Raw genomic sequence first — 23,463 nt, 5'->3', positions numbered from 1 at the left:
CTATTTTTGTTCATGGAAAATAAGCAATAATTTTGGCAGTGATAGGCAAAATATCTTTTCCTTCTTTGATTGAGGTAAAAATTCCTATATTTAATAGCTTTTCTACTAATTTTATTTAAAAATTTTGAATGTTTTGTTTAATTAATGTGTGGCTGGAAAAGATCTTTCCAGTATCTATTTTCAGCACAGCTTCTTCAATCCAAACCCCAAATATGGGTCTAAATGCTGCTGAATTGTTCAACTAAGGACTCCAAACATTGTTACTGAACAAATGTTATTATTTTTTGAATTTAAACATGGGTCTGTGTTTAGTCTACAGGATGAATTTATTTGCTTGGTTATGCAAATGGTGATTTATTACCAAATTCTTATCACATTAATTTCAACTTCCCTCCACTGATATCTTATTATCCACTAATTCAACACTCATAAATTCTATGAACGTTTTACCTTTGCTTTATTAATAATTTTCATGTGATTGGTACAAAGGGCTTTAAGCTGTGAAAATACTCAGTATTGGATGTGAATCTAGAGTTGGCCTCCAAATTGTAAACTATTTCTTAGAAATAAATGAGTCCTTTAAAAATGTTAAACCTCTCTCATAGCAAACAGCCATATTGTATGAACTGTACAGTTTTTCACATTTAAATATCTCTGGAATAAATTATATCTTAGAATCAGTTGCTTCTTAGATTCCTTGCATACTTTGGGGTTCTAGCCAAATACTCCAGTGGCCTGAAAAGGGCTGCGGAGGACACGTAACGAATGCAGCCAGGCCGGCTCTGACTTCTCATGTCTGCTGAGGATTTCATCTATCTACTCCCTACACTTGTACTCTAAATACAAAACAACAGAACAAAAAGAGTCCCCTCGGAAATAGTGGAAATAGAGTTGCTTTTGATAAAAGAGGGTGAATTTTTATAACATATATTTTTTTTCTTGATGAGTCTTAAGTTCCTAGGAGCTACTGAGAAGTTAATGCCTGAAGTTGGATAAAATGGCCTTTGATCTACCTTTTCCTTTTATTTGAAAGGCTCTCAAAGGAAATTCTATAACAATAAACCTTATTTCTTAAAGTCCCTAAAACACAATTCAGTATAAATTAAAAAAAAAAGAAAACAATTTATGTCACATGTGTACATGTGTTTTGGATTCTAGCCTGAAGTACCAGGTCCTCCCAACAATGGCCTCACTCTTCAAGGACATGGTTGAAACAACAAGGTTGAAACAGTTACACTGGAGTATGGCTATAGTATTTAGAGAGCTTAGGGTGGATTCTGGGTACAGAGAGTCAGGAGTTACACTTTATAATAGGCCATTATGATAGTAGTTTCTCCTTGTTCCATGTATATTCATTTAATTGGTGAGTTCAATATTCTTTGAAGATATACTGGGTGAATAATGATTAGAGTTAATATGTAGATAAATTAATACATACATGGCCCTAATGTTGAATTTTTTACATGAACAAAGACATACTTCTTCAGTGTCAATGTGGGAATGTGAAATACTCTCAAAGATGTGGATAATGAAAAAATTTAGGTTTATGGGTAGGGTAACTCCTGTATACAGAACCTAGAGATGAGAGACCTCCAGAATTAACTTTCTTAAATACACAGATTGGACACAATGTGATCAATTATGGCTCCACACTTACTTTTAAAAACTACTACTTAAGATTTTTGGTTATACTTCATGTAAAATTATATTCTTTAGAAAATATATTGCACAACTTGGCATAAAATCTACAGCCCTATAAAAACTGATACATTTGCCAAAAGGTGGTAGAAAGGTAAAGATTTAATTGCAGCAGTTATATATACAAATACATGTAAGCTTTCACGGATACTTTTCATTGTGCCATTGTTTGTGTAATAAACCACTGCAAAATTTAGTGACTTAAAACAGCAGCCATGGGACTTCCCTGGTGGTCCAGTGGTTAAGACTTTGCCTTCCAATACAGGGAGTGTGGGTTTGATCCCTGGTAGGGCAGCTAAGATCCCACATGCCTGTGGCCAACCCCCCCCCCCACCCCGCCCCGGCAAAACAGCAAAAATTTTATTGTTTTCACTATTTGGAGTGTCAGGAATTTTGAGCAGGGCTCTGTTGGGTGGTTCCTTTGTTCCATATGGCATCAGCGGAGGTCACTGAGAGGTATTCAGCGGGCAGATGGGCTGGTCTGGAGGATCCAATAAAACCCAGCAGGATGCGCAGGGGATGCTGGAAGGCAGGACTTAGCTGGGACTGGTGACCAGAAGACAGACACAGTGGCCTTTCCCGCATGGCAGACTCAAGGGAGTGGAACTTCTCATATGGCAGCTCAGAGCTACAGGAGAGTAGGTCCCTGAGACCTCAGGAGAAGAGGTAAGGTTCCTTATAGCTTAACCTTACAAATTCCAGATATTCTGAAAAATCCTCCACATTCTATTTTCCAAAGCAAGCCGCTGTCGTCAGCCTTGATTCAAAGGGTGTGGAGTTAGACTCTACCTCTCAAGGGGAGGAGAACAAAGAACATGAGGCCAATTTTAACCTACACACAGCTAGACCAGGAGCACCTGGGCACAGCAAGTATCAGTAGACTTTCTTTTCCGGAATGCTTATGGCTAGACGGACAGCATTTGCTTCTGCAACGTGTTCTGGTCCTCTGTCAATGGATGATGACTTCAAATCCCCAGATCTGACCAGTTGGATTCGTGTGTCCCCCTGCTGCCCCATTTTTTCTTCACTAAGCCCTTATGACCAACAAGTCTTTTTGTGTGTCTGGTCTGTGTGTCTGTTACTGAGCTTTAGATCATTCAGGATCATAGTAAGTCAGGGCTTCAAGGGACGCTGAAGAGAAAATTGTGTCCCATTTTGTAGGAAATTTAGGTTTAAAGTAGCCGTGTGACCTGTCCAAGGTCAGAAACTGATTGGGGCAGAGCCACAGCCGCAATGCTTGAAGAGAGGCAGTCCTGATTTACCTGCGGAATGGGTACCCTGTTCACCTGTTCTCGCCCTAGAAACAGCCTATCATCCTTCATGCGGTCTCCTACCATCACGAAACATTTAGAAAGAAGCTGTTTATTTCAAGTACAGCAATTTCTTATACATTGAACCTGTTTACTCAGCCCACAGTCTGCAGATGGGCTCCGCACCGGCTCCGCACGTGCAGGCGTGGCCGCCTCTAGTCGGAAGGTCGTAATACAAAGTTTACAGGAGTCACTTGTTCCATCGTGCTGTTTCACCTTTAGGTACTTCTGTAACACGTTTACCCTGCTGTCCTTCCATTTCAGAACAGACCAAGGGGCCAAGGATTCTGAGTTTTTATTCTCCCCCAAGCAAGGATGCGGAGTGGGTGTTAGTGAAACCATCCCCAGATGAACGTGAAAGTCCGGTGGTTCTGCTGCTTTTGCTCCTTGGATGAGGCAACAGACAGCTTTGACTTTGCAGTCCGCGGGGACCCCGGTGGCTGCCCAGATGCAGTCTCGGTAGTTTGGGGTTTCTGTTGACGTGCTGCCCGCTCACCACCAGCTTTGTCTTCTGCTGCGGCCAATCCATCTTCCTGCCGGACCAGCCCGGAGAGGGGGCGGGGTGTGGACGGTACTCTTCCACGACGGCTACGCCTCCTCGGACCCCGATCCGTTCCCCCAGGGCACGTCCAAGGCCGAGGGAGGCGGGCCTTCCGGGGGGCAGAGCGGCGGGCGCGGCGCGCGGGGCCCGGGAGGCGGGAGCGATGGGCGGGCTAGGGCTCGGGCGCGGGCGGCGGTCCCGGGGCCGCGGGCTCCTCCCCGCCCTGCGCCCGCCGCTCGCATCTCGCCGCTCGCCGCGCGCAGGGAGAGCGGGCCAGGCGCCGAGGTGCCGCCCAGCGCCCCGGCCGCGGCCCTACCCGGGCCCTAGCGCCGCCGCCGCCGCCGGAGCCCGGAGCCCGGAGCCCGGAGCCCGGAGCCCCGCGCCCGCGCCCTCCGCGGCCCCGCGCCCGCCTCTCCGATGGGCAACCTGCTCGGCGGGGTCAGCGTGCGCGAGCCCACCACCGTGGAGGACTGCGACTCCACCTGGCAGACGGACTCGGAGCCCGAGTCCGAGGAGCTGGGGCCGGGCGGCGGCGAGGGCCCGGGGCGGGAGCCTGCGCAGCCCCCGGAGCCCTTGGAACCCTCGGAGCGAGCCGGCGGCCGGCCCCGCGCCAGCCCCGCGCCGGACCGGGACGCCGAGGCGGCGGGCGCCGAGCAGGTACGCGGCCGCGGGGGCCTCGGGCCGGGATGGGGGGACGCCGCCGGGGAGGGGGCGGCCCCGGGCGACCCCCGCGCGCGGGGCGGGGGCGGGGCGGGGCGGCTCGTCCTGCCCGCGCCGTCCCGCTGCCCCGGGACCCAGGCCTGCTCGCGGGGGTCGCCCGCGGCCGCCCGCTGCCGGCTTGGGGCCTGAGCGCGGGCAGGACGAGGCGGTCCCTGCGGGCAGAACCCAACTTGGAGGGGTGTCTTTTCTGCCGCCGCAGAGCAGCCGGGCGATGGAAGGCGGGGTGGGAGGAACCTGCCTCAAAATAGAGGATTGTGGAAACCGGTCTCGTGCGTGTTATTGGTAAAAATGACCCGGAATGAGGTGGGACTGCGATGCAGCAGCGAGCCCACTCCCTATGTTGGGGTCTCCGGCTGTGTGGAGTCTTGGGGAAGGTCCCCCTGCGACGTTAAAACGCCAGGATTCCTATTCCGTGTCAGGCCTTCCAACCCGGGAGTTCAGGGCACGCTTCAAAGGTCTTATTTCACCTAGAAGACTTGTTGATCCAGCTGTGCTTGTCATTTGCCCACTGTAATTCAGAGGAGAGGTTAGTAAGGAAATAAATACATCCTTTAACCTCTGATGGACTGGAAATAATTCAGAAAACTTTAAAGAGGAGCTGCTGCATGGCTAAGCCTCTGAAGTGCGCCTGGCGCGCATCTCTGACTGGCTGGTGGTCGCGGGTCAGGCCCTCCTCCCCATCAACCCTGGGGAGATGACGGTGGGAAATGGAGCCCAAAGTCTGATGTAACCACGGGCTCTTGGCTCCAGCAGAGGAATCAGCAAGTATAGCAAGTATGTTTTATGGGAAGGCTGCCTCATACATCTTGAGGATCATGTCTGTTTTGGTCAGGAGGAAACAGTGCAGGCTCTATGCTGTACACGTTATTTCCATCAACTGCAATTCCGGGGGTGGGGTGAGGTGGGAGTTGCTGTTTTGACTCAATCCCCCTTTTAGAGAAACCTGAGGCTTAGAAGGAGAAACTTGCCCAAGATCATCCAGGGAGAGAGAGGTGCAAACCCAAGTATGCCTGTAACCAGCATCAGAACCTCTGATCTGCTGGAATCGTTAATGTATCTCTGCCCCTTGCTGCTGGGTCATCTTGCCTTGCGAACTTAACCTCAGGGAAGTATGAGATGCCGTATTCCAGTGTTTTCCCCTTCCACTTGTCTCCCAATGAAGTAACCTTCTGTAGAAATTTGGGATGTCAAAAAACACCCGCTCAGATTAGTCCAACTAACCTGGTCCATCTGTATAAAACAGTTTTATAATTAATGTTCCTATCAGTTAATTGCAACCGCAGTAAGTGGTAGATGGCACCAACCCTTTCTTTTCCCCTTTAATTAATTTTTCTTGTCAGTATCACCATGTAACTTCTACTTTTTAATGCTGCTTTTGACTGTCCACCTCATCTGTTCCCTACTCCCCACAGTCATTTGCAAGAACTACTGGAGCTACCTTTAAAGTCTATCCCGGACTGACTACTTCTTACCAGCTCTGTTGCTGTATTCCTAGTCCAAGTGAATATTTGACAAATGACAGTGCCATTAACAAAGATGGAGAAGTCTAGGGAAAAAGCAGCATCAGAGGTTAAATCAAGAATCCTCCCAAAACAAACTAACAGAAACCCAAACCAGACAAAAAAAGAATACCCTTGAGTTTAATATCCCATGAGACATCCTGGTGCAGTTGGTGAGTAGCTAATTGTGAGTGGAGTCTCAGTCCAGGACTGAGGTCATCAGCATGTGAGAGTGGAGGTATTTAAAGTCCTGGGAAGATACGGGGTCATCAAGGAGCGTGAGAAATGTGGCCAAGCCCTGGGCGCTCCTCCACTGAGAGCATGTGAGGAGGAGGCACCAAAGATGAAGCTGGCCAGGGAGACCAATGAGATCAGAAAGAGACCAGGGCAGGTGTGGCACGTGACAGTGTCTCAGCAAGGAGAGGGGATAGCTTGCCCGATGCTGCTGGGAGGTCGCCTGAGTCGAGCACTGACAAAGATGCTCAGTAAGATGGGAGTTTGTTAGGTGACGTTCACAGGGGCCGTTTGGATGGAATGCGGAGGATGAAAGCTGGTTGGGGTGGGTCGTGGGACAAGAGGAGACACACAGGGACTGTGGGCAGGTCTCTGGTGATGTTTTACTGTAAAAGGGAGCAGAGCTATGGATCTGTCATTGAGATGGGGTTTGGGTCAGTTCCAATTTGTATATGTTTGTTTTAAGATTAGAGGTACTACAGCATGTTTGCTGAAGGAAATGACCCAGAAGACAGGGACGTTTTGGTGACACAGGAACTAGGAATGATATGTTAAGGAACAAAACCTGTGGCTGACAGGACATGGAAGCAACCTAAATGCCCATCAACAAATGAATGGGTAAAGAAGATGTGGCATATATATACAATGGAATATTACTCAGCTATAAAAAGGGATGAGATGGAGCTATATGTAATGAGGTGGATAGAACTACAGTCTGTCATACAGAGTGAAGTAAGTCAGAAAGAGAAAGACAAATATTATATGCTAACTCACATATACGGAATCTAAAAATGGTACTGATGAACTCAGTGACAAGAACAAGGATGCAGATACAGAGAATGGACTGGAGAACTCAAGGTTTGGGAGGGGGCAGGGGGTGAAGGGGAAGCTGAGACGAAGTGAGAGAGTAGCACAGACATATATATACTACCAACTGTAAAATAGATAGTCAGTGGGAAGTTGTTGTATAACAAAGGGAGTTCAACTCGAGGATGGAAGATGCCTTAGAGGACTGGGGCGGGGAGGGTGGGGGGGACTCGAGGCGGGGGAGTCAGGGAAGGGAGGGAATGCGGGGATATGTGTATGGAAACAGATGATTGAACTTGGTGTACCCCCCCAAAAAAAAAATAAATAAAATTTAAAAAACAAAACAAAACAAAAAACCTGTGGCTGAGCAGGTGAAAGGGGGTGGGATAGAGAGACCAGAGGAGCGGGAAGTGGGGGGAGCAGGGATGGTGATGGCCGGTTGGCACAATTAGAGGATGGAGGAGGTGGGCGGTCCCATGATAATCCTGGGAAGTAGGTAGGATGTGTCATTCTCCTCATTTCAAAGATGATCAAACCAGGATTCAGTTAAAAGCCTCACAAATCAGCAGCAGAGTGAAGACTCAGCCCAGATATCCTGATTTCCAGTTTGGGGCTGTTGACATTACACCGCAGTTTCTATAATGATCCTTCGCGTTTGGTGGAGCTGAAGTTGATTCAGACCTAATTAGTTGGACTTGGAGTCCGAGCCAGGGGTTCTCCTTCTTGCCTTATCACTGGGCTCTGGGTGTTGGTGAACTTCTCCGAGCCCGAGTTACCTTGTTTCTAAGATGGAAGCACTCCTACCTGCCTGCCAGGTGGGTTATAAGAATCGGATGAAATAATATATGTGCTTTGTACTGGAAAAGTGCTTTCTGTACACATGTAGGATGATGAGTCATGGGGTTGTAGCTCAGGCTAAATAGATTCAGAAACCTGCTAGGCAGAGCTATTTTGAAATGTGTGGCAAGGACCAGAATGTAAGCTTTGCCTTGCTTATGTAATGTGACAGAGTAGCCACTGTTAAACATCAGCGAGTTTGGAGTTCAAGTAAGTGTCTCTGTACTTGTAGTAATAGTGAGAATCACGCCACTTCAGAAACGTGTGAAAACTGCTTAGAGGATGCCAGTCTGTCAGCACAGGTTGGGGCAGGGGCTGCGGAGAAAAGGGCGGGGGCGAAGCTCTTCATGAATATTCAGACCTAAACTTTGTCATCTGTTTCATCATTGTCACCAGTCTCATTGCCCTTCTGCATGACATTGGACCCAGAGCATGTTCTTGTATGTAGTTAGAGGATGCAAACTGATTATACTGACTTGTATCTTAAACTTAAATTATGTCATGGGGCTGGGAGTTTTGTGTAGAATTTAAATAGTATGAATAAACTACCACAGATAAGTTACTGCAATGTGAAGTTCATTCCAGCTGAGAGCTGCTATTGCTTTGTGGCTGTATATTTGAAATTTGCTACCTTATGTCACATTGTATTATCACGGAATTAACCAAAGGTTATTCATACCTTTATGTACTTGTTATGGTGCTGTAAAGGGTGGAGTTTAGAAAGCTATTTAATTTGTTTTAAAAGCCCGCTTTCCTTTCATAAATATTACTTGACTTCCAAGTACAGCGAAACATTGCAAAATGAATGACAGTTTTCTTTGTAGAATTGATTATCTTAACACTTTTTTTTCATCTTATGAAAAATTTTTTATAAGAAGTTTTGTCGTGAAATCACTTTAACCTCTGGTACAGTATAGGTCTTGAATTCATTTTAAGTTCTGTTTCTAATGGATACTGATCTACAACATTTGGCCTCTGTGGGCTTTTGGTGAATAATAAAGTTTTTTATTTAGTAAAACACCTTAGGACAAATGTGATTGGCTTCAACACAGGAAACGAGAATGCCAACAGATGTTGCTAGTAAGCATTGTTAATGGATTGCTAGTGGGAAGTTGCTGTCTAGCAAGGGGAGATCAACTCGATGATGGGTGATGCTTTAAAGGGCCGGGACAGGGAGGGTGCCGGGGGAGTGGTAGGAGGGATGGGATATGGGGATGTATGTATGGATGCAGCTGGTTCACTTTGGTGTACCTCAAAAACTGGTACAGGAGTGTGGGGCAATTATATTCCAATAAAGAGCTTAAAAATAAAAAGAGCACATGTAAAATGTCTCATTCATCTGGACAGCTTGACACTTTTCAGGCTTTCTTTATGGGCATTCATTATTTGAAGTTTGCTCTGGAAATTTCTCGGTGAAATTACCTTGCGTCAATGTGTACGTGGAATTTCATTTTTTATTTTAGGGGGCTGATTCCACGGAAGCAACCGCCAAACCAAAGAGAAGTTTTTATGCTGCGAGGGATTTGTACAAATACCGACATCAGTACCCAGTAAGACTACAGAATTTTTGTTTTCTCCCTTCTCTTTTTGTTATTTTGTGGTGCTGGTGAGCAAATGTGCAAGGAAGGTCCTTGTGCCTCTTTTATATATCCATATGCTGGAGATTGATTTATTTTTTCCTTTAGCAGAACTTCAAAGATATCCGATATCAAAATGACTTGAGCAATCTTCGTTTTTATAAGAATAAAATTCCATTTAAGCCTGATGGTGAGTAATCTGCTATCCTTGGTAAAAAACAAACTTTAAATAGTGGTACCGCTAGTTATTCTTTATTTATTCCATGGTCAATACATTCACTGTTCATTGACTGGCTTTACTCTGTCCTGCAGTCCACTGTGTCCCCAGAGTCCTAGACCCTTGAGCTATGAGCATCCGCTTGGCAGATTCTGGGGGCATAACTTGAGGATTAGCAATTCCTTCTCACTACCTGTTTACAGTGGCGACTACTGTCTGAAAGGTAGTGGGGGCCATTTTTGTGAGAGGAAAAGAGGAGATTTCTAGAACCATAGAGTATCAGGTTATTAAGGAACTATAATGGAGATCAGATTCAGTTTTCTGCTTTTAAAGATGGAGTCGCTGGGTCTTGAAGCTTGAATGACTCACTTGTTGGGTCACTTGATCATAGACTTGGGTCTGGATTCCAGGGTTCAGTGTTCTTTTCACTGTGCCAAACCCCCAAAATCTTTAGAACATAAATGAAAGGTCGTGTTTCTTTTGGAATAATCTTTCCTGTCGATTTTCAGATTCAAGGTTGGGGGTAGCTAGAGCAGCCCCAGTTCAGCATTCCAGCGTCCTGGGGAGGGAACCTTACATACTGTAGATCTCCACGCAACTCTGCCAATAAAATTGCCCTCCTCCACGCTCTACAGTTGCCCTCCTAGGATATTTTCTAAACCTTTAGTGACAGGGTGCAATCTCCGTGGTACTGTGCATGATTCCCCCAGGCACCAGCCTGTGGTCCATGGTGGGCGTCCTCATTTTATCCAGGTCAAACCATAGAGCTGGCCGCTCTCCGTAGAGCCCTTAATCTCTGTGAGGTGACCAGATGGCCCTAGCTGCTGTTCTTTGCTCTCAGTAGAAACCCAGCCAAATCCACACCAGCATGAGTCAGGGAACGAGGGTCATGGATTGCAAAGCTCTCCAAGTGGCAGGACCTTGCATTCTCTGATGAACTAGCTGGCTGAAGAATATCTAAGGAATTCCCTGTATGTACCCTGGCAGACGCAACAGTTGGGAATTAGGATGAAAGAACATTGCTGAGATGGCCAAATCCATTAGCCTTTAGCTGGTTTCTGGTGTCCCAGACGTCTGCTGTATTTTGGAAGGAACCCTCTAGACAAAAATGCCCTGTGGTGTTTACTGACGGTGGAAACATACTGCTTTATTTACTCATTGAAATAGTATTAATTAAATTTGTTAGTTTTGTAGGACCTGGGATAAGAAAACCTTTTGAAGAAATGCAACGATAGATTGTTAATTTGGCTCTGGTGTGAATTTAATAAAGTTTACCCAAAGGAATGCCTTCAACATTAAAAACATTGAACACAGAGATAATGACAGTATTTAACTCAATTATTTTTGTGTTTCTAACAGTGAATTAGTTTTTTTTTTTAATGTTTGAATATTAAAATTTAATATTGTAATTTTAGCCTAAAACAAAACCAAATTAAAAAGGTACATCTGCTGCAAAAACATTAAATAATGCATTTCTGGCCCCAATACGCATGATTCTGAACAATCTGGCTGGTGGATTTATTCCTGGTAGCAGGGCTGGCATGGGCAGCATGGGTAGAAAGGCAGCAGGGGTAGGAAGGCAGCAGGGCTTCGTGGGGCCTCTTTCCTATTGCAGGTTTTCTTCCCTTTGTCCCATTACACTCCTCAAAGCCTTCTGTTTCCATATAGTGGCCCCAAACTTTCCTGCATGCTTAGGGCACCCTTGCCACCATCAAAATTGAGGTTTTGTGTACTCACTGGGTGGCCACTTGTATTCATTTGCTATGGCTACCATAACAAAGTATCACAGATTGGGTGCTTTAAATAGCAGAAATTTATTGTCTCACAGTTCTGGAGCCTGGGACTCCAAAATCAAGGTGTCAGCAGACTTGGTTCCTTCTGAGGGCTGTGAGGGAAGGCCTCGCTCCTTGGCTTGTGGATAGCTGTCTTCATGTTCACATGGTATTCTCCCTATGTCTTCACGTGGTCTTCCCTCTGTACTTGCCTGTGTCCAAATTTCCCCTCTTTATAAGGACGCCAGTCATACTGGATTAGAGCCTCCAGAATTTTTACTGAACGCAAGTTCGTGTGCCCGACTCACAATGAGGCCAAACAATACCAAAACATTGGAGTTTGGAGCAGAGAAAGATTTATCGCAGGGCCATGCAAGGAGACATGTGACTCATGCCCCCCAAAAGCCTGAACTCCTCGAAGGGTTTCAGCAAAGCCCTTTTAAAGGCAAAAGGAGGGAGGGGCATAGTTAGTTGTTGCAAACTTCTTGGTGTTAGAATCCTTTGTTCTTACAGCTGTCCAGGTAGGTCAGGTCATGATGTTCCTGTAAACTCGAGTTCTCCAGTCCATTCTCTGTATCTGCATCCTTGTTCTTGTCACTGAGTTCATCAGTACCATTTTTAGATTCCGTATATGTGAGTTAGCATACAATATTTGTCCTTCTCTTTCTGACTTACTTCACTCTGTATGACAGATTGTAGTTCTATCCACCTCATTACATATAGCTCCATCTCATCCCTTTTTATAGCTGAGTAATATTCCATTGTATATATATGCCACATCTTCTTTATCCATTCATTTGTTGATGGGCATTTAGATTGCTTCCATGTCCTGGCTATTGTAAACAGTGCTGCAATAAACATTATGGTACAAGTTTCTTTTGGGATTATGGTTTTCTTTGGGTATATGCCCAGGAGTGGGATTACTGGATCGTATGGTAGTTCTATTTGTAGTTTTTGAAGGAACCTCCAAATTGTTTTCCATAGTGGCTGTACCAACTTACAGTCCCACCAGCAGTGCAGGAGAGTTCCTTTTTCTCCACACCCTCTCCAACATTTGTGGTTTCCAGACTTTGTGATGATGGCCATTCTGACTGGTGTGAGGTGATACCTCATTGTGGCTTTGACTTGCATTTCTCTGATGATGAGTGATGTTGAGCATCTTTTCATGTGTTTGTTGGCCATCTGTATGTCTTCTTTGGAGAAATGTCTATTTAGGTCTTCTGCCCATTTGTGGATTGGGTTATTTGCTTTTTTGGTATTAAGCTTCATGAGCTGCTTGTATATTTTGGAGGTTAATCCTTTGTCCGTTGTTTCATAGGCAATTATTTTTTCCCATTCTGAGGGTTGCCTTTTAGTCTTGTTTATGGTTTCTTTCGCTGTGCAAAAGCTTTTAAGTTTCATGAGGTCCCATTCGTTTATTCTTGATTTTATTTCCATGATTCTAGGAGGTGGGTCAAAAAGGATGTTGCTTTGATGGATGTCATAGAGTGTTCTGCCTATGTTTTCCTCTAGGAGTTTTATAGTGTCTGGCCTTACATGTAGGTCTTTGATCCATTTGGAGTTTATTTTTGTGTATGGTGTTAGGAAGTGTTCTAATTTCATTCTTTTACATGTTGCTGTCCAGTTCTCCCAGCACCACTTATGGAAGAGGCTGTCTTTTTTCCATTGTATATTCTTGCCTCCTTTGTCAAAGATAAGGTGCCCATATGTGTTTGGGCTTACTTCTGAGTTCTCTAATCTATTCCATTGATCTTCCTTTCTATTTTTGTGCCAGTACCATACTGTCTTGATCACTATGGCCTTGTAGTATAGTTTGAAGTCAGGAAGCCTGATTCCACCAACTCCATGTTTCCTTCTCAAGATTGCTTTGGCTGTTCGGGGTCTTTTGTGTTTCCATACAAATCGTACGATTTCTTGCTCTAGTTCTGTGAAAAATGCCATTGGTAATTTGATCGGGATTGCATTGAATCTGTAAATTGCTTTGGGTAGTACAGACATTTTCATGATGTTGATTCTTCCAATCCAGGAACATGGAATGTCCCTCCATCTGTTTGTGTCATCTTTGATTTCTTTCATCAGTGTCTTAAAGTTTTTTGCATACAGATCTTTTGCCTCCTTAGGCAGGTTTATTCCTAGGTATTTGATTCTTTTGGTTGCAATGGTGAATGGGAGAGTTTCCTTAATTTCTCTTTCTGCTCTTCCGTTGTTAGTGTATAGGAATGCAAGAGATTTCTGTGCATTAATTTTGTATCCTGCTACTTTACTAAACTCATCAATGAGTGCTAGCAGTTTTCTGGTAGAGTCTTTAGGGTTTTCTATATATAATATCATGTCATCTGCAAAGAGTGACAATTTTACTTCTTCTTTTCCAATTTGGATTCCTTTAATTTCTTTTTCTTCTCTGATTGCTGTGGCTAACACTTCCAAAACTATGTTGAATAATAGTGGTGAGAGTGGCCACCCTTGTCTTGTTCCTGTTCTTAGGGGGAATTCTTCCAGTTTTTCCCCATTGAGAATGATGTTGGCTTTTGGTTTTTCATATATGGCTTTTATTATGTTGAGGTAATTTCCTTCTATGCCCATTTTCTGGAGAGCTTTTATCATAAATGGATGTTGAACTTTGTCAAAAGCTTTTTCTGCATCTATTGAAATGATCATATGGATTTTATCCTTCAAGTTGTTGATATGATGTATCACGTGGATTGATTTGTGTATATTGAAGAATCCTTGCATCCCAGGGATAAACCCCACTTGATCATGGTGTATGATTTTTTTCATGTGCTGTTGCAGTCTGTTAGCTAGTATTTTGTTGAGGATTTTTGCATCTATATTCATCAGTGATATTGGTCTGTAGTTTTCTTTTTTTGTGACATCTTTGCCTGGTTTTGGTATCAGGGTGATGGTAGCCTCGTAGAATGAGTTTGGGAGTGCTCCGCCTTCTACAATATTTTGGAAGAGTTTGAGCAGGATAGGTGTTAACTCTTCTCGATATGTTTGATAGAATTCGCCCATGAACCCATCTAGTCCTGGGCTTTTGTGTGTTGGGAGATTTTTAATCACTGCTTCAATTTCCGTACTTGTGATTGGTCTGTTCATGATTTCTATTTCTTCCTGGTTCAGTCTTGGAAGATTGTATTTTTCTAAGAATGTATCCATTTCTTGCAGGTTATCCAATTGATTGGCATATAGTTGCTTGTAGTAGTCTCTCATGATGTTTTGTATTTCTGAGGTGTCCGTTGTTACTTCTCCTTTTTCATTTCTAATTCTGTTGATTTGCATCTTCTCCCTTTTTTTCTTGATGAGTCTGGCTAATGGTTTATCAATTTTGTTAATCTTCTCAAAGAACCAACTTTTAGTTTTATTTATTTTTCTTATGGTTTCTTTCCTTTCTTTTTCATTTATTTCTGCTCTGATCTTTATGATTTCTTTCCTTCTGCTCACTTTGGGGTTTCTTTGTTCTTCTTTCTCTAGTTGTTTTAGGTGTAAGGTTAGGTTGTTTATTCAATCATTTTCTTCTTTCTTAAGGTAGGACTGTATTGCTATAAACTTCCCTCTTAGAACTGCTTTTGCTGTGTCCCATAGGTTTTGGGTTGTTGTGTTTTCGTTGTCATTTGTTTCTATATATTTTTTGATTTCCTCTTTGATTTCTTTAGTGATTCCTTGGTTGTTTAAGAGTGAATTGTTTAGCCTCCATGTGTTTGTATTTTTTGCAGTTTTTTTCCTCTAATTGATATCTAGTCTCATGGCGTTGTGGTCTGAGAAGATGCTTGATATGATTTCAGTTTTCTTGAATTTGCTGAGGTTTGATTTGTGACCCAAGATGTGATCTATCCTGGAAAATGTTCCGTGTGCACTTGAGAAGAACGTGTAGTCTGTCGTTTTTGGATGGAATGTCCTATAAATATCAATTAAGTCGAGATGGTCTAATGTGTCATTTAAAGCTTGTGTGTCTTTATTTATTTTCTGTTTGGATGATCTGTCCATTGTGAATTAGTTTTTGAAGTAGTAATTGAGAGCAATAACTTAAAGCAATGCAATAATGTTTTGTAGTCTTTATTACATAGTTTATTTGGAAATCTTATAAGACTGGTGGGGGTTAGAAGTTTTAGCTAAGGTCACATAAAATGTCATTCCAGTTTATTCTAGCTTATTCTATAAATTACATCAGCTTACACTTTCCTTCTCAGTATGTGTAAACACACACACACACACACACACACACACACCCACTTGCCAGTAAGCATAAGCCTGCAATGGTGTATTTTACTTGCTAAGTAGGAGGAGGGATGGAAGGGGAACCAAATGGGAAATTGTAGAGGTGGATGGTTTCCACATGCTGATGATTAAAACACAACCTTTTACCCAAAACCTCGAGCGTGGACCTCTAGTACAAACCGGTGATCTCTGAGGAAACAAGAATGAGATGAGTTAAGTTTAGAGAAATATTACGTTGTTGTGTCTTTTTCTGTAAAATTGACTAAATGGCCACACAGTCCGTTGTGAGGACCTAGACAGATTTGGGAAGCAGAGGATTTTGCTGTAATAAGTTCTTACAGGAGAAGAGTAGGATGTGGTGAAGAACAGCGCTTACATTTCAGAACCGGAAAGACCTGTGTTCTACTCCTGATTCTGTTGGTGTATGACTTTGAGCAGATCACACCATTTCCTCAGTAGTAAAGCGGGGCTGGTAAGGCTGATTTGAGACCGTGCTGGGTGGATTCAGCAGGTTGGCTACACCGTGTGTAATCCCGGAATCTGCAGCTAGGAGACGCTCACCACCTTTTCCTTTCCCTTTCCTTTCCTTTTTCTTTCCTCCCTTTCCTTCTTTTCCCTGCTTCTCTCCTTTCTCTTCTTCCCATCTTTGTCTCTTTCCTTTCTTTTGGCCTGGGATACATTTCATTTTAATTTGCTCTAGTATTTAAAGAACGCTGTGGCCCTCCTGGGCAGGGGTTGGCAAACTTTCTCTGTACAGAGCCAGATAAGAAATATCCTCAGCTTTGTGGGCCACACCTCTCTGTTGCAACTACTCAGCTCCCCTGTTATAACAGAGAAGATGTGAATGAATGTGCATGGCTGTGTTCCAATAAAGCTTTATTTATAAAACAGATGGCAGGACATGGTTTGCTGGCCTCTGCTTTAGAGTTACCATGCAATATAACTTTCTGTGATCTGAGGTGCCATAATTGTTTTCTAAATTAGGCTTATTACATAACTGAGTATATTGCATAGGGTATTCATCTCATAAAATCATTGTTCTTGTGTGCCGTTATTAAGTTTTAAAAAGCTTTAGCATAGGCTTAAGTGATTCAGTCTTAAAATGCCTTCAACAATGTTTTAAACGTCTGGTTCGTGTTCTAAATCTCTACTCTGTAGGTGTTTACATTGAAGAAGTTCTCAATAAGTGGAAAGGAGATTATGAGAAGCTGGAACACAACCACACCTACATCCAATGGTCAGTCGTGTGCTCTCTCCCGAACCGTGACCTGTTTAATCGTGTATGCTTCCCAAAAAACATTAATATAAAAATATTATTTTTCTAAAACGTAGGCTTTTCCCCCTGAGAGAACAAGGCTTGAACTTTTATGCTAAAGAACTAACTACGTATGAAATTGAGGTAAGGCAAGCTCGTTTCATTTGCTGTGAATTAGTGAGATAATATTGCTATTTGATGGCCCTGGTAACTCTGAGTCACTCAGCTGACTTTTCTTTTTTCATTAGGAATTCAAGAAAACAAAAGAAGCAATTAGAAGATTCCTCCTGGCTTATAAAATGATGTTGGAATTTTTTGGAATAAAACTGATAGATAAAACTGGCAATGTTGCTCGGGCTGTGAACTGGCAGGAAAGGTTTCAGCATCTGAATGAGTAAGTAAAGCCCCGCAGTGTGTCCTGGGCTGGCTTAGTGTTTTCCCTGGGTTGGAATTCTCTATGGCTCATGGAACAAGCAGCAGATGGACCCAGGAATTTGAATTCGAAAGCTCACCTGAAATGCATTTTATTTCCTGTTCTATATTCTAAAGCAAAACAAAGAAATGACCAAAAAAGAATGACATTCCAGGTAGAAATATGCCTGCTAGGTTTCAGAGCTGTTTCTTCCTGAAGTGTCTCCAAAGCCCACAGCCACATGTGGCCTTGCTCGCTCTTTATACCACGTTTCTCGGCATTTGTGGTTGTTTGTACACACTTTTCCAGGCCCCTCCCCTAGGCTGTAAGCTTCCGGTAGCTCAGTCTGCTCCTCAGGCATGTGCCTCCTTAGATTAAATCCATGAGTTAAGCCGATGACATATAAAAATCAGTTTATAAGACTGAGATGTACTCATACATTTTACTAAGATAGAGGGAAAATTAGAATCTTCGCCATTTAGGTCAAAACCAGAAGCCCATTTTTGATTAATAAAGCCAAACACCTGTGAAGAAAATTTTACCAGTTTATTTGGAATTGATTTGCTGTATTCTTTTGCTTGGATATTTATAACTTTCATTATTACTTATACCCAAAGTTAATTTTTTTTATTATTTTCTTTGCATGCAAACTGGCTATTTTTTCTGTTTACTTATAGGATGACTTATGAGCACTGGACTATAAAACCAACTTTAAACATTTTTAGCAGCTTGTAATTAGCTGAACTGGGCAAGTACTAAGAGAAAAAAAAAAGAAAAGAAAACTAACCTAAGAAATTTTTCTGTCCCAAGCAGAATTTTTTGCATTGATTAAGTTTTTTGTGTTTTTCTAGCACTTTTATCTTGCCTTGGAAAATGAGCATAAGTACAGTATTGATGTTTAAGCCTTCCATTTACTTTATCGGTTATAATCAACACTGTTAAAATGGTAGCTTGCACTAAAACACGCAGGATGTGGCATAAAGCTTTATGATCTTGACTAGAAGACCCATTAACTCATGACTCAAGTTAACTTTGATTTGTGTAGAGCACTTATAGCAGAAGTGCATATTGCCTCTGCCTGAGCAATGCAGAGTTTCCAAGTACTTGTGTCAGACTGTCACAGAAGACTGTGTGCAAGTAGCCTATTGACACAAAGGATGGCAGAAGTCAACCTTTGAAGAGAATCTGATAGCATCTCATCTTCCATGCACTTACAAATATCGTTTTAGAGAATCTCCATGTCCAGCTTGTGGTGTGTTTTGTTTTTTATTTGGTCGGAATAGCAATGTTATTTAGTAACCATTTGTTGAATGAATAAATGATGAACAAACAGGGTTGTCTGCCTAATGCCTCCTTGAGGTTTTCTTGTCAGATCCTCTAATGGGTAGCTGGAAATAGCCCTTCTGAAGGCTTTCATTAAATGCTCTCCCAGCTTGGAATGGGGAGGGGAGCCTGTCCCTTACTGCCCCATCCTGCTTCCTTTCTTCGCGCCACCAATTTTTCCTTTCCGTGGGTATTACATACAGCTTTATTTGTGTTTTAATCTGTGTGACATCTTGAGTTTTTTAGAGTCAGCAGGGAACTCGATGTATTTATAGTAGCCCAGCAGACAAAAAATATTGAATGAAAATCAAGTGAAATAAAGTTTAGTGAACAAGTGACCATGACTAAAAGAGGTAAAACATTTTCAAACATGAGAGTGCAGATATACAGACCAACCACTCAGATGGATTTCCAGTTTGATTTATTTATTTATTTAAAAACTTTTATTGAGATACAATTGACATACAGTTAACTGCATATATTTGAAGTGTACAATTTGATATTTTTTTTTCTTATTCCAATTTTATTTTAATCACCTTAGATTACTGAGCTGTATTTTAGACCCTGGAATCCCCTTTCACTTTTACGTTCTGTCTCCTGGTTCTTGGCTTTTGTGTGTCCTCTCCTCGCCAACCTAGTCTTTCTGATGGCTTCAGCCCTTCTTACTGCCCTTACCTGTGTCTGGAAGCCCAACTTCTCTGTTTAATCTGCTGTGTGACCCCAAAGTCTACTCACAACTCTAGGAGAGTGGGGTTTTTTGTATTCCTTTTTGACATTTATTTCAAATCATTCTGAAGCACCCAGTTTCTTTTTTGTATAATTTTGTTCCATAATCCTGATCTTTATTCTCTCTACATCAAGTGTTTGTCCTTTTCTACTGTTATGTAAACTTTTCAATTGGAGAACATGTTGATACCGAGAAGTGTGCCCAGAAATCTTATCTTGGTCATTCATCTTGGATTGGATGTGTGGCACTGAGCTGCTTGCTAATATGGTAAATGTTGTTGTGTCATGTAACTCCTCTTTGGGATGTTTAAAGGAAAACATTCTCCCACTTTTCTATAGATCTCTTTCGAATAGACTTATGAAGCAGATGTTGGGATTTTACCACCCAGTTTTTTAGGGTATGCCAACTCTACCCTAATCTAACTATTAGGTTGGTCCTGCTGATAAAGACACATTGTCTTAACTTCACTCAAATTTTTATTGTCTTAAAAGACTGGTTATTCCAGATTCATAAAACTGAAATGTATCTTTGCTGTTTTACCCTTTGGCCTTCAAAGAGTTGAATGTTAAGAGAGCACTATTTTGGTAAACACACAGAAGGCTGGAGATAATGAAAACTACTGGACTTGTGTTTTCCAGTGTGTGGTGAGCCCGAATTATTAAGAGTTTAATTGTGTCCAAACTAACTCTCTTCTTAAAATATAAGGTCATGGAACCACAACCTTCCATCCCTTAGACAATTCAGTGTCATTTTCCATGCCTCCCAAATAAGTTGCTAGTTATTCCTAAGTGAGTACCAAGCCCTTGTGGAAGCCAGGGCAGGTATATGTGATGCTTGTTTGAAGTTCAGTGTCTGAGGGATAAACAGGTTTGGGGAAGTTAGGAATAAGTGGTGATTGTGGGGCAATATTGGTGAATAACTAACCCAGGCTGTTGATGACACATGTGATTAATACATGGACCTGAAGAGTCCCTTAGGATGCAGCCTGGTGTTTGTAATAAAGCAACTCTTGGGCTAAGTAAGATTATGAATTGTGGCAAAATAGGTTTGGAAAGCTTTCATCTGATAATGGCCTTGGGACAAAAAAGAAAGATGTTAATGCAGTGTGGGGAAAGAGGCATCTTTGGAGTCAGTGCCATTGGAAACAAAATTTTAAATCCTGTGATAGGGAAAGAAGAGGTGAGAGAGGCCACAGATGGAAGATAAGGAGGTAATTAAGTTGTGATAGGTACACATATGGTAGACCTTAATACCAAATCTGAATAATACCAATACCAATAATTATATTAATGTTAAATAGTGCCTCATATTTATTGAGTTCCACACGTTGGAGCATATGTGTTAGCTGCTTTTTTTTTATATAAATTTATTTTATTGCTTGTGTTGAGTCTTTGTTGTGGGCAGCTTTCTTTTTAGCTGCAGTGAGTGGGGGCTACTCTTCATTGTGGTGCGTGGGCTCCTCATTGTGGTGGCTTCTCTTGTTGCGGAGCACGGGCTCTAGGCGTGTGGGCTTCCGTAGTTGCAGCACATGGGCTCAATAGTTGTGGCTCACGGCCTCTAAAGCGCAGGCTTAATGGTTGTGGCACACGGGCTTAGTTGCTCAGTTGCTCCCGCGGCATGTGGGATCTTCCTGGAGCAGGGATCGAACCCGTGTCCCCTGCATTGGCGGGCGGATTCTCAACCACTGCGCCACCTAGGAAGCCCGCTGCTTTGATTTTTACAAGTGCAGTGAGGTGTGGGCCCTTTTCCCCACTTTACGGGTGAGGATCCTGCGCCTTAGAGATGCCGTGATTTCTCTTAGCTGTCGGTGGCAGAGCAGGGATGTGAATTCAATTCGACTCTAAAGCCCACGCTCTTGGCTCTGCTAAGTAAGTCAGTTTAGCCTCCGTTGTCAGAATTGTTCCAGCAGGGTAGAATGGTTTTTGTTGCTTTCCTTCTGAGTTGGTTAGTATGGTGGGCGCTGCTGAGCAGCTGACCCTGTAAATCGTACTTTTGGGAGCTAATGCTCAGCACTGTTTACCTGTGACCAGTATAATACTTTTGTGTCGTAGATGGTCATCCTCAGTGTCCTCAATAAACAAACAACAATTCAACATCAGTGGGGATACGTCTTAAATCTAATTTTTTTCAAATACGGAGAACTAAAGAAACAAGGAGAATTTATTTTATGTGTTTGAGTTTTACATAGATTGGCATTCCACCGGGGGACAGGGGTTTCACAGCTCCTGTTTTATTCTTCTTAGCGGTGTCTAATACGGCTTTTAGCAAAGTCATTAGAAGGCATGTTTTCATGGCTTACAGTTCCATCAAAGTATTTTCCCAGTGGTTTTTATTCCCCCGCTTTCCCCCACCTAATTTTCCTCCTTCATTTTATTCAATCCTCTTCCAGGTCTCAGCACAACTATTTAAGGATCACTCGTATTCTGAAAAGCCTCGGCGAGCTTGGATATGAAAGTTTTAAATCTCCTCTTGTAAAATTTATTCTTCATGAGGCTCTTGTGGAAAATACTATTCCCAATATTAAACAGAGCGCTCTGGAGTATTTCGTTTACACAATTAGAGACAGAAGGGAAAGGAGAAAGCTCCTGCGATTCGCCCAGAAACATTACACTCCCTCGGAGAATTTTATCTGGGGACCACCGAGGAGGGAACAGCCCGAGGGCAGCAAAGCCCCGAAGACCCCCGCCCTGCCCACCTCCGGGCATCACAGCCAGGCGTCTATGCACAAAAAACCCAAGGACTCCAAAAATTCCTCTGCAGCTGTGCATGTAAATAGCAAAACAGCCGAAGACAAAAAAGTGGCACCTGGGGAGCAGGGGGAGGAGACAGAGAGGCCCAGCTCAGAGCCCGGCGCTGAGGCCGCCAGACTGGGAGACGCCGAGAGAGACAGTGATGCAGACAGTTCCAGTCCTCAAGGGGAAAAGACGATTGCCCATCCCGGGGAGAAGAAGGAGAGTGCGTCTCCCTCCGAAAAAGATGAAGAAGGTGAAAACCATAACAGAGACTGTGAAAGTCCTGGAGATACAGGTTCCCATGATGAAGCTCAGTTACAGTGAATTATCAGAAAGCCCCCAAACCCATGTGGGTGAGGGAGGAAAAAGCTGCTGTACAGTGTGCTCTGAGGAACAGAGGCGACGTTTCTGAGTGTAGCCAGATATTTGTGATTTCTGTTGTGAGCATTTAGTTGTCACTTGATTTTTATTTCAGATGACAGTGAGTTTAAGATTTAAAAGGAAGTCTGAAGACAGGACCCAGTTAATGAATGTATTCTCTAACACTTTTGGGATGTGAGTTTTCGAATCCTTTACACAACAATTGCTTTTAAATTATTTTCATTGCATCTGGAAATAATCATGTAGTCTTGGGTATAGCAAATAAATTCTTTGGAGAGACTACATTCTACATGAAGAGAATCAAGAGGATACTTTCGTTCTGTTGCCACCCTTTGTCCGATTTATGGGTTCCCTTTTTTAAGCTGCAAGAAAGAATTTGGTCTTCTCAGATGAATTCAGAAAGAAATTTGGAGTTTACCATTACAGCACCTCAGCATGTTTATTTTTAGGTTCTGGTAAGTGGGATGGATGTTCTTGGGGAGAAATACACCCCTCTCCCCGTGTGTAGGTCCCACTGTTTTTCCTCTTCCCCTCTCCATCCTCGCCCTCAGTGGCCACCTGTGCCGCAGGCACCTGCATTTCTAGTGTACATTCCGATGATCTCCTACGGTGACATTTACATGGAACAGAGGGGACTGCCAGCTGTATGATTTCAAGAATTTGCTTTGTTTAAAATAATAAAAATGTTTTTCTGTATTAAGTGCTTGAAAACAAATTTTGATGCAGAAGTCCAAGGAGAGAACTTTGCCTTCTGTGGCTGTTCTGTATAAATTTGGTGCTTGTTTCTGAATGCAAATGACTACAGAATTTAAAATTAAGAAAGGAAATTATTCACTTTTAAAAGGCATGCATCTTGCACTGGCAACAAGGCAGTGGTCCCTAAAACCATGAATATCTCAGTGTTATGTGGACTGTGAAGTTAATATTGCTTAGTCCACAGTGTATCTTAAAAAAAAATAACATTTGCTGCATCTCCAAGTTTTCAAACCTTGAAATTGAGAATAGACTTGACATCCCATATATTGTTTTAGTAAGCACTGAATGTGTTAATATTGGGTCAGAGCAAATAGCTTTCTTTCCTATAATATTAGTACTAATTATTATTACACATTCAAAAACAATCAGACACTGTGGTGAGAACTTCAAAGCATTCATACAAATATAGTGAAAGCAATTGATAGAAAAAAATGTTTTTACTTCATTTCA

At 42.8% G+C, this 23,463-nt stretch overlaps 1 protein-coding gene across 2 annotated transcripts; it reads left to right on the top strand.

Annotated features, from left to right (window-relative positions):
• Nucleotides 1-3,898: 3,898 nt before the first annotated feature.
• On the top strand, nt 3,899-23,202 carry OGFRL1 (opioid growth factor receptor like 1). Of its 2 annotated transcripts, none has more exons than XM_057739735.1 (7): nt 3,899-4,206; nt 9,110-9,196; nt 9,335-9,413; nt 16,586-16,664; nt 16,760-16,826; nt 16,931-17,076; nt 21,534-23,202. In XM_057739735.1, the coding sequence occupies exons 1-7, from the start codon at nt 3,967-3,969 to the stop codon at nt 22,198-22,200; spliced, it is 1,365 nt and encodes a 454-aa protein (XP_057595718.1). In that variant the 5' UTR covers nt 3,899-3,966; the 3' UTR covers nt 22,201-23,202. The 2 variants fall into 2 exon arrangements, with proteins under 2 accessions (XP_057595718.1, XP_057595717.1); XM_057739734.1 differs by having other exon boundaries at nt 9,332-9,413.
• The last annotated feature ends 261 nt before the right edge of the window (nt 23,203-23,463 follow it).

The sequence above is a fragment of the Hippopotamus amphibius genome, chromosome 6 (assembly GCF_030028045.1).
Source record: "Hippopotamus amphibius kiboko isolate mHipAmp2 chromosome 6, mHipAmp2.hap2, whole genome shotgun sequence".
NCBI lineage: Eukaryota > Metazoa > Chordata > Mammalia > Artiodactyla > Hippopotamidae > Hippopotamus > Hippopotamus amphibius.
The sequence above is the reverse complement of the archived record's forward strand: the minus strand, read 5'-3'. Positions and strand labels throughout refer to the sequence as shown.